The sequence below is a fragment of the Echinops telfairi genome, unplaced genomic scaffold (assembly GCF_000313985.2).
Source record: "Echinops telfairi isolate 266 unplaced genomic scaffold, ASM31398v2 ScPeMD7_70;HRSCAF=299, whole genome shotgun sequence".
Taxonomy (NCBI): Eukaryota; Metazoa; Chordata; class Mammalia; order Afrosoricida; family Tenrecidae; genus Echinops; species Echinops telfairi.
Window position 1 is genome coordinate 1,114,694 of NW_022103968.1, and position 11,277 is coordinate 1,125,970.

At 49.6% G+C, this 11,277-nt stretch overlaps 1 protein-coding gene across 1 annotated transcript; it reads left to right on the forward strand.

Annotated features, from left to right (window-relative positions):
• The first annotated feature begins 2,167 nt into the window (after window positions 1-2,167).
• On the forward strand, window positions 2,168-6,909 carry BNIP3 (BCL2 interacting protein 3). The gene is made up of 5 exons (XM_004701230.2): window positions 2,168-2,792; window positions 3,228-3,312; window positions 4,712-4,818; window positions 4,900-5,049; window positions 6,138-6,909. The coding sequence occupies exons 1-5, from the start codon at window positions 2,596-2,598 to the stop codon at window positions 6,181-6,183; spliced, it is 585 nt and encodes a 194-aa protein (XP_004701287.2). The 5' UTR covers window positions 2,168-2,595; the 3' UTR covers window positions 6,184-6,909.
• The last annotated feature ends 4,368 nt before the right edge of the window (window positions 6,910-11,277 follow it).

An 11,277-nucleotide genomic window follows, 5' to 3' on the forward strand; every position in this document is an offset into this window, starting at 1 on the left:
TCCTCCCCAAGTACATCTCCACCAGACCCCTGGGACCTGTGGATCCCATGTGGATAAAGGCCAAGGATCTTTTATTTTTCTTACTTTTATTGGGGGCTCTTAAATCTCTTATCACAATCCATACATTCATCCAGTGTGTCAACCACATTTGCACATATGTCGCCATCATCATTTTCAAAGCATTCTTTTCCCACTTGAGCCCCTGATATCAGTTCCCCATTTCTTCCCCCTCCCTCCGCCATCCACCCTCCCTCATGAACCCTTGATAAGTTATAGATGATTATTTTCATATCTTACATGTCCCCCATTGTCCCTCACCCACTTCCGTTGTTGGTCCTCCTGAGAGGGTTCCAGATTGATCCTTGTGATTGATTCTCCCTTTCTACCCCCATCCTCCCCTAATCCTCCTGGTATCTCAACTCTCCTTGTTGACCCTGAAGCGTTTATCTATCCTGGATCCCTGTGTTGTGGGTTCTGGCCTAATCTGATATGTAAGGCAGGATTGAGGTCATGATGGTGGGTGTGGTGAAGGAAGCACCAAAGAACTAAAGTAAAGTTGTGTTTCATCGGTGCTATACTGCACCCTGACTGGCTCATCTCTTCCCGGTGACCCCTCTGTGAGGGATGCCCAATTGTCTACAGATGGGCATTGGTCTCCATACCCCTTCCCCCCATTCACATTGGGTATGATTTTGTTCTGAGTGTTAGACGCCTGGTACAAGGCTAAGGATCTTGAGCTCCATGGCCCTGGATGATCTAGGTGGGCCCTACGTGCCATCCAAGTGACCTAAGAGGAGAAAGCAACCTCTAGATGGAGGCCCGCAGAGCGGGGAAGCCACGCCACGGGTTCCTGCAGCCACCAGAGGTTGGCAGGGGTGTGGTTGAAGAGAATGTGGCTCCAGGGGTACCTGGGTTTCAGAGAGAATACATGTCTGCTCAAGCAGCCATAGGAGCTAGTGTGGGGTGGGGGTGGGGGGTGGGGAGGACACAGGACTTCCACACACTAGTGGAAAAATGGGATTAAAATGCCATTTTCCTCTTACACGGTACAGAAGAGGAGTGATTGCCGGAAGCAGTACAAGTGTCTCGGAGGATAGAGAGGTGATGGTGTGGTCATACAGCCAGATAAGGGAAGGGGAAAACCAAGTGCAACCACATGGATGAAGCCCACAGATGCCTGGTGCTCTATGACCGTGAGATGTGGGAGCTTCAGGGCTTTGCCACTGGTCCTACCATTCTTCTCAGCCTCTGCTTTGCAGATTATCTTTGCAGAACCTTCCAGAAGGATCTTTGGTCAGGATTTGTGTTTGCACCAATTGTCCCTTTCAGCCCCCCTGCCCTGGCGTATCGTCCCCCCACGCCGCATGGTAGCTTGGAATGCCCCCTGCCCCCCTGCCACAGGCAGTCTGTGCAGCACTTAGCAGAACACACGGGGGCACAGGCACTCCACATTGTGGGGCTCCATGCTGACTTCGGGAAGGATTGGCTATCGCTGTAGTTTTGAAGGGTGAAGTGTCTTTCTCTGTGTGTTCTATTTATTAAGTGGTGGCCTGATGATTCAGAATCTAAATCTGTCTGGATAGGACAAACTTGGAGTACTTGTTTGGAGTATTTTAAAAAGCTCTTGCAGCCTTCTAGTCAATTTGTGACCCATAGCGACTATATAGGGTTTCCGAGACTAAATCACTACAGGAGCAGATGCCTCACCTTTCTCCCTCCGAGCAGCTGGTGGATTTGAACCATTGACCCATATAGTTGGCAACACATGCTTATACTGCAGCACCACCAGGGTGCCTGGTGACGAGTATCAATTTTTAATACATGTAATAAAGCTGATGCGAATTCCTGTGAAGGCTTGGCTAACTAAATGCTTAGCCTAAGAGTGATAGATTGATTTGATAAATCAAGGTATCTGGTTTCAGTTTAGTAAGATGTTACATTAGCTCTAATAAAAAGCATAAGAGATCCAATTTTCTATCTAAATCAGTGGTTCTCAACCTTCCGAATGCCGCGACCCTTTCATATAGTTCCTTATGTTGTGCTGACACCCCCAACCATGAAATTATTTTCGTTGCTACTTTAGAACTGTAATTTTGCTACTGTTATGAATTGGGTGACCCCTGTGAAAGGGTTGTTCAACCCCCAAAGGAGTCACAATCACACGTTGAGAATCGCTGATCTAAATAAAACAGTGTGAATTTTGGAAGGCCCCAGGTCAGTGTGTGGTCAATGCTCTTAGGTCAGCCAAGGTGAGAAACCAGTTTAACTCTTTCAAGCAAACACCCCTGCAGCATGTTCTCCTAACCGCCCCTCCAGTAAGCCTCCCGGGTCCCTGGACTCTGGTTGGCCCAGTACATTGCTTGAGCGTTCCCGTGCTATCCAGGAATGGTATGAGGTAAACAGATGAATTGCCTCCATGCCCAAGGGACCGGCCGGCCGGCCGCCCTGTACCGAGAAAGGCGAGGACAGTCAGCCGTTGATGGACATGTAGGTGGTGTGTTGTGGAGATGTGCAGTTAAAAGGGAGGGCTTGTGGAGGGCTCACTCCTGAGATGCAGACCCTCATATCTCCCAGAGCAGCTGGTGGTCTGAACTGATGGTTTTGCCGGGGTGGAACGTACTCTTTGTTTGGTCTCCCACAGGCTCTTGGGTGGAATTGCACTTCAGCAGCAATGGGAACGGGGGCAGCGTCCCTGCCTCGGTGTCCATGTATAATGGTGACATGGAGAAAATACTGCTGGATGCCCAGCACGAGTCTGGACGGAGCAGCTCCAAGAGCTCCCACTGTGACAGGTAAGCGGCGCCACAAGGGGGCCATAGCGCTGGCTTCCTGAGGAGGCAGATGGTACCTACCGCCAGTCGGCATGAGCAGCAGGCCATATTAGAATTGTCCTTGTCCTCTGGTGGCGGCAAGGGTGTGCCTGGTGGAGAGTCAGGACTGGGGCTGCTGACGGGCAGGCACACTGAGGAGGCTAGCCCCTCACAGCAGCGCTATCTTTCCCCTGGAAGAGGGGCAGCTGACTCTTGTTATGCTTAGACATAAAGACCAGAACATGAAGGATAAATTAGTCTTTGCCTGGTGCAGGGCGGAAGGGAAGATGTGCTCAACAGGTGAGAGCACCCCCCCCTGAGGGGGTGTTGCCTTGCCTCTGGGGTTTGCTCCTGACAGTAGAAAGATGCTAACAAGGTCCTTGCTCTTCCCACATGTCTTAACCATACCTTGTGAAGTCCACCACGCTCCCAGACACCACAGGACACAAACCGAACTTCTGAGACAGATGCCCACAGCCTTGGGGAAAAGAACAGCTCTCAGGTGAGCTCACTGGACTGTTTTTCAGGTCTGTGTGATGATGGTTGAAGTTCAGTCAAATTGGCTCTTAGTGTCTTTTGCCCCCTTTTTATAGCTCTGGGGAGTGGGGGCCCTACAAGCCTACAATGGGCTTCACATTGAGCTGCGGCATCCTCTACTCCCACCGTTCCTACTGCTCAGTGGGGCCTGGGCGAGGGGTACACAGGGTGACCCTCTTGTGCATGCACAGATTAAGGTGAGGGCTACCACAGGAGTCATCGAAGACGTGCTGGTGACTGGACTGTGAGTGGTTCTCAGCATCTGAGAGGTCTCGGAGAGCCTGGCTTCCCCTGGTGGCACTCGGGACCACTCAGCCACCCCACCACGGTGGTGGGGATTCAGATTCTTGGGCTCCTTTCTCAGAGGCCTCTCATAAGGCATCATAGTTGCCCTCGAAATCATGCCCCAAGCCTTTCCAATACCACTTGCTTACTAGTGCCTGGGTAATTAGCACCAGTAGCTAGCCAGCTGGTTCCTTTCCCTCATCAAACAAAGACCGGAGCATTTCTTCACTCCACGTTGTTAGCTTGAGGCCACAAACCTGAAACGAGTAGATGACGCAGGGCTGTTGCCATAATGTATTCTAGTCTCCACTCTGCGCTGACTCCTGAGGGTGGGTATCAGTAGTACTTTGTTCACCTCTTGTCTAGTTGTGCTCAGCACGGTCCTGCAGAGGACAGGCAATGTTGGCCTGAACAGACACAGTTGAATTCCCTCTACATTTTGAGGGCGGAGCCCTGGTGATATTATGGGATGAATACTGGCCACAGGCCTGCAGTGCAAACCCACCCACCTCTCCCAGGGGAGAGATGGGGCTACAGCTGCTCCCAGGAGAGGGCTGGGCTATGTGCTTCCATAACAATGACTGACCGGTACACGGTCACCATGAGTCAAATGGACTTGATGCGGGGGGTTTGGGTCTGAGTTTTCCAGCCCGAGGGCTCCGAGGGCACGTAAACCAGTGTTTGTCTGACCCCGTTCAGGTGGTCACTGGCCAGGTTCTTCAGAAGGTGATCACCAGGCCTCCCTTCCCAGTCTGTCCTGGTCTGGGTGCTCTGCTGGAAAATTGTCCACCAGAGCTGACCTGTGGTGGTCACGAGCTGTCAGCATCCCAGCAACACAGAAGCTGACAGACCAGCCATGGCCTGTTAGGGCCACTTCGGGTGCCTCCCTAACTGTGCTGCCAGCACCTCCCTCAACATCTCTTCCCTTCCTTGGGAACCCTTGTCCTTCAGAAGGGCCCTGTGAGGGCGGAGCAGTGTGAGGGGCTAGGCCCACTCCAGGGCACTCCAGGAACGCTTCCCTCCCCTCCCCACGGAAGCCCTGCGGCCGAACTGCCCTCACGTCCCGCCCCTTTGTGTAGTCTGAGGAAGACTACATCGAGAGGAGGAAGGAAGTCGAAAGCATCTTGAAGAGAAACTCGGACTGGATATGGGATTGGTCAAGCCGGCCAGAGAACGTCCCCCCCAAGTGAGTCTCTGCTAACCCCATGGGTCTCCCTTGACCGCACATTGGCCGGAGCACGGGACTAAAGCCTCTTTCCCGCCCCAGGGAGTTCCTCTTCAAGCACCCCAAGCGCACGGCCAGCCTCAGCATGAGGAACACGAGTGTCATGAAGAAGGGGGGCGTCTTCTCGGCAGAGTTCCTGAAGGTTGTCCTTCCATCTCTGCTGCTCTCTCACTTGCTGGCCATTGGCCTTGGGTAGGTGATCCATTCCCCAGGTGGTGGGCACTGCCCTGCGGGCTCTCGGGGGCTCACTCTGGAGCCAGTCACCAGGCCTGTCTCTCAAGGGGCCTCTAGGTGTACTTGAACTTTCGACCTTCAATCAGCAGCTGAACATGTTAGCCATGCGCCCACCCTGGTGACTTATAGCCTAGGTGGGGGCACACTCCCCCATCGCAGTGGCCTTCAGGCAGGGGGTGGGGTGGGGTAGGCGCCTGCCTTGTGTGCGTGGGGCACTGTGCCTGATGGATGATAGAAGCTACATGGGCATGCTGAAGGTGACTCATTACAAAGATTTTTAAAATGTGTGTTTTCATAACTTGACGTCCATTATCAAGTCCCTTCCCTAAGCTGCCTCCAGTTTGCTGCCACCTCAGCTGTGGGAAGCCCTGCACGAGAACACACTGATGTTCAGTGCTTTTGTTATGGGCACATAATTCACGCACCCTAACTCCATGATTTGAATGCATTATAACCAACTTTAGAACATTCTCTTCACTGGTATGTGATGAGCTCTCATTTTCCCCAACTTCTCCCTTCAGCCCTAAGAAACTTTTAGTCTCGTGACTGTTTCAGTAGATGTACCATATATACTCGAGTATAAGCTGACCCAAATATCAGCTGAGGCATCTAATGTACCACAAAAACTGCATTAAAATGTGCTGAAAAACTTGGCTTATACACGAATATATACGGTACCCGTCCTGCATTTCATATAAAGAAAATCATACCCCCCAAAACCCAACAGCAGAAAACTGGAATACAGAAAAGCCTCCGTCCCCCAAGCGGAAAATAATAAAAGGAACAAAAGTGAGTCCAAAGTGAGAACAAATGTTAAGGTGTAAAAATGTAACCTAATGATACCTACATTCACTCACTTTCTGATGCAGTAGTTCTAAGTGCACGGCTGTTCACATCCCTGGCCAGTGGTCTGCGGGAATTCAATCCCTGCGGGGACTCAGCAAAGGGACTTTGATCGTACCTTGTCAGCAATAGCATCCTGCAAACCGGGTGCCCAGAATTTAAGCTCTAATACCAGTCCTTCTGACCTGGGCTTTTCTTTTAAGGATCTACATTGGGAGGCGTCTGACCACCTCAACCAGCACCTTCTGATGGAGACTGGACTCGACTGTTCCTGCAGAGGGGTTCTGAGGCCTGCCAGCTGCTGGGTGGGGGGGGGTCTTGGCTGGGTGGCTGCATGCCTAGTGTTGTTTGTTGTGTAAATCACGGGAGAGTGACACCCAGACCACATTCACCCCTTGCCTTGCCTGTGGCTCTGTTACTAAGCATGTCAGGGATTCTCACCACTGGTGAGATTTCCCTTGGATATTTTATCTAAGGATAAATAATTTTAATATGCGAGTTCTGACATGTAGTACTTTAATGAAAATTAGCTGTAGCTATAGTTCAGTTCAAACACTTTGTACATCAGGAGGATGAAGAATGTTGATATTAAAACTACATTAAGGGAGTTGTTCACAGTAAATATCGTGGCCTTATATTCATTTGGTAGTAGTGTAGACAACATCTTGTGCTGCTTCTAAGTGGACGCAGGCTGCCCACCAAAGATGGAAGGTTACCATGTCAAGTGAAAACTAGAACTTCCTGCCACTTCACACACTAACCCAAACTGGACCCTCCCCGACTGTGAAGGTGACATCCCAGACAACGAATTCCTTCCAGGGCTCCTGCCCGCTGCGCCGCCTCTCCGGGCCTGGATCGCTGGGCCCCATGCTCTGTGTGGAACTTCCTGTTTCTCAGAATCAAGTGTATGCAAATCCATGTATTGGGCTCAAAGACTGGAAAGAGAAAAAATAAACCATTGCCAAACCCTTTGGATATCGCTGTGCTTCCATTCACGTTTTAAACCAAACTTCGTAAGAGCTTCGATTAAACCAGACCTGTTCCCCACTCACATGACTTACCTTCTCTGCAGCATAACCTGCTCAAGGGCACCTTTGGTTGCCTGTGCGCCATTCTTTGTCTGGCTTTTCCACAGGTAATTCAGTTAGATGAGGGTCCTGGTGCAGCAGGCTTCTATGAAAGAAGCCTAGCGGAGCCTGTCCTGCTGTAAGCATGTGCTGGAGCTTGGGTTGGTGGAGGAAAGCCCTCTGAGAACAGGATGGGGGTGGTCTGTGTTTCAGACCAGGGACTTTGCTGTTCCGGGGCCGCTGAGCTGTTGGGTGACGGAGCTGCACTAGGCTATCAGAATGCTCACTGTCCAGGAGACCACAGTGACGGGCTGTCCTTGGCTGTGGACTTCTGTGGCCCAGGAGACACTGGGTCTTCCCTCTGCTCACCATTGGAATGATCCCTTAGGTCAGCGCTTCTCAACCTGTGGGTTGCTCGATTCCTAACAGCAAAATTAGTTATGACGTAGCAACAAAAATAATTTCTGGTTGGGGGGGCATCGTCACAACATGAACCGTATTAAAGGGTCGCGGCTCCAGGAAGGTTGAGAACCACTGCCTTAGGCACTTGCAGCGTGGTGAGGCCTGACACCTCTGTTCCCCTCTGAGGTCATGGCCAGCAGCTGAGCGCGTGGTGAGATGAGGGCGGTGAGGCCACCAGGCTCTTGCTGCTGAAGGGCTCTTCTGCGTGCGGGGAAGAGGACGTCCGCTTTCTGCAGGTCTCGGCAGGCTGTGACGGGACCGCACGTGTAGCTTTCCCCTGCTAGCCAAGAGCGCTTCTGAAACCCTTCACAAGCCAAAAACGGTGTAACAGTTACATTAGTTTATGTGGGGAATGTTTGTGAGTGCGGCCGGACCCCAAAGAACCCATAATCATCCCTGAAACCACCTGAGCAGGATGTCTGCCAAATTCAGAGCCATGGAGACTTGATCCTAAGGTGCTCGGGAAGGACTGGGGCAACACACTCGCTCTGTGCATGCGGCCTCCACACTGGCTCCCTGCAAAACCTGGGTCTGCTTTGGTCTGTTTGTAAAAGTGAAAATCCTCCAGATTTTTTTGGGGGGTGGGTGGGGCCGAAAACAGGTACTGTTTGTAAAACAGCTGGTTTGTAGCCAAGTTTCATATTTACAGGTTATCATTAACCTGTATGTAGTTTTTATTTCAGGTAAGCTGTATGGAAACGAGTCTGCCGGAATGGCGTTTTCTAAGGCACGCTCTGTGTTAGTAGATAACTGCCCACCCCCTTATTCACCGAAAGCTGACTTTGGCACAACCCATCAGTGTGCTGTCTGACCCCAGCATTTATGCTGGCCAGGGCCCTGAGTTCTGTAGGCTGATGAGTGGGGTGTATGTGCCTCCCTCCCAGAAACATGGCTGCCACGTAAAGCAAACACACTGACTCAAAAAACGGAACCCTAAACTCACTGCCATCAAGTCAATGCCAACTCATAATGACCCTGTAGGACAGGGTAGAACTGCCCCTGGGGGTTCCTGGGGCCATAATGGAGTAGAAAGCTGCCTCTTTCTCCCATGGAGTGTTTGGATTCAAACTGCTGACTTTGTGGTTAGCAGCTCCACATGTAACCACCATGCCACCAGAGCTGCTTCACTATTCTGTATGCACGGGCTCAACTCCCCAGTTCACTGACATTGAGGCGATTCCGACTCCAGGCAACCCTTATAGGACCTAGTAGAACTGTCTAGTGAGGGCTCTGTCTCCTGCAGAGCGTCTGGTGGTTCTGAACTGCTGACCTTGAAGTAGCAGCCCAACTACAACAACCATAAAAGCAGGGCTCTTGAGCTAGACTAGCTGGAACGATGAAGAAGGGAAACTTTCCAGTTGCCAAGGCTGCAGGATCACTGTGGGTTGGAGCTGGTTGCAATAGCAGTGGGCTTTGGTGTCTGCAAATGACGTTTGAAAACCCCTGGAGAAGGGTGATGAAGCCATTCAAACAGTAACATTGAACTCATGCTTCAACTCAACAGCTTTCACACGACAACATAGAACATACAAGAGAACCCACTTAGAAGAGCTACAGAAAAGATTAATTTCATAAGAATTATTTGACAGGGAGTGTATCTAAACTTAAAAGTTCAACTCCTGGAGCACAGATGTATATTTAAACAAACGGAAGTATACCTTGAATTTGTTCCTGTTGGCTCAACAGTGTAAAGACAGTAGTTTCCCTTAATTTAATCAATAAATGTAATTCCACCCCCAACAAAGGCACCAAGCAGCTGTTGTTTGATAGTCAAGGTCCTATGGGATCTTATCTGAGGGGACTTTTAATGGTTTGTGGAAAGTGGAAAGGAGATGATGGGTTTTTAAAAAAAAATCATTTTATTAGGGCTCATAACAAATCACAATCCATACATACATCAATTGTGTTCAGCACATTTGTACATTCATTGCCCTCATCATTCCTGAAACATTTGCTCTCCACTTAAGCCCCTGGCATCAGCTTCTCATTTTCCCCCTCCCTCCCCGCTCCCCTCTCCCTCATGAACCCTTGATAATTTATAAATTATTATTTTGTCATATCTTACACTGCCCGATGTCTCCCTTCATCCACATTTCTGTTGTCTGTCCCCCAGGGAGGAGGTAATATGTAGATCTTTGTACTCCGTTCTCCTTTTCCAGCCCATCCTCCCGGTATTCTCACCACTGGTCCTGAAGGAATCACCTGCCCAGGATTCCCTGTGTTTCCAGTTCCTCTCTGTGCCAGTGCACAGATGATCGGGTTCTTCCACAAAATACTGATCTTCATGGATGAGGGTATCCTGATGCCCCTCCAAAAAAAAACCCATGGAATTTTTTTTAGTTATGTATTTAAAAATTTTTACATAACAACCTTGTCACCTTCAAAGTACTCTCCATTACACTTAATAATACATCTGTCATATCTGTGATTCCATTCTTGGAAATTTTTCAAGCCCATCTGTTTGGATGGCAGCACCTCCCTCGGTTTTTTCTCACCTCTTCTACACTTCATCAAATCTCTCTTCTTTCATGTTCTTCATTTTCGGAAACAAAGAAGTTGCACAGAGAGGTCAGGTGAGTCATGTGTGTGGTGCAAGAGAGGCACTGTTTTTTGCCAAAAACTGGCGCAATGAGAAGGCTGTGTGAGCAGGTGCATTGTCTTGGTGGCAAACAGTACCTGTCTGACACAAAAGCCCACACACTGTTATGTAATCTTTTTAGAACCTCTAAATAGAAAACTTGATAAACAGTCTGACCTGGTGGAACAAATTCCAAGTGCACTGTCCCCCTGACATCAAAAAAACAAATGAGCATCGTCTTGATCTTTGGTTTCACTTGACGAGCTTGTTTTGGGCAAGGTGACAGTGGTGGCTTCCGCCGGCTGGACTCATGTTTGCTTTTGGACTTTTAAGAACAGCACCACCTCTCGCCACCGTAGTGCCCTTGGAAAAAGTCTGGGTTGCTTGGGAGCTGTTCTTTCAAAGCAGGACACTCGATGCCCTTTTCTCTGGTCAGAACTGAAGCACGCATTTTGCCGCGATCCTTCTCATTCCCAAATCTTGTTAAAATCCGCTGAACGAAGCTCCAATGCAGTCCAGATAACTTTCCCATCTCTTCCACGGTCCGTCATCGGTCTTTGAGTACAAATACATGAATTTTGTGGATATATTCATCCGAAGGACGAAGTTGACAGATGTCCAGAAAAAGGTTTGTCATCAGTTTGACATTTCCCTGTTTTGGAAACGAGAAAACCACTGGCATGCTTGATTTCCCCGTAGCCCTGTCCTCGTAAGCCGTGTTCAGCACCACAACAGTTTCTACGGCATCTTTCCTGAGCAGGAAACCAAATTTCACAGCTGCATGATGTTCTCCTAAATTGGCCATCACAAAAAAAACGAGGTTTGGGCAAAACTACTTTTTATGAAAACACTGTGACCAGAGAACCTTCCCATGCAATGCCACTGGGTGCACTAATCAGAGCTAGGTGCTGGATACATGCCTTGGGGGTAAATTGTGTAATTTGAAAGTTCCGCTCAGCAGAGCTTTTTCCATTTTTGTGTGTGTGTGTGTGGGGCCTTGTATGTAAGACTAGCCAGAAGCTCCATGCAAAACAGAATTGGTTACCGCAGGGCTGACCCAGTTTTGAAATCTCTAGTGTTAGCAACAAAGAACCAAACATCACATCATTGTGAATGAGGGGAGTACAGTCCCCAAAACCCATATGTAGCAACTGGACATCCCCTTACAGAAGAGTCAAGGGGAGGAGAGGAGCCAGTCAGGATGCAGTGTAGCAACAATGAAACATACAACTTTCC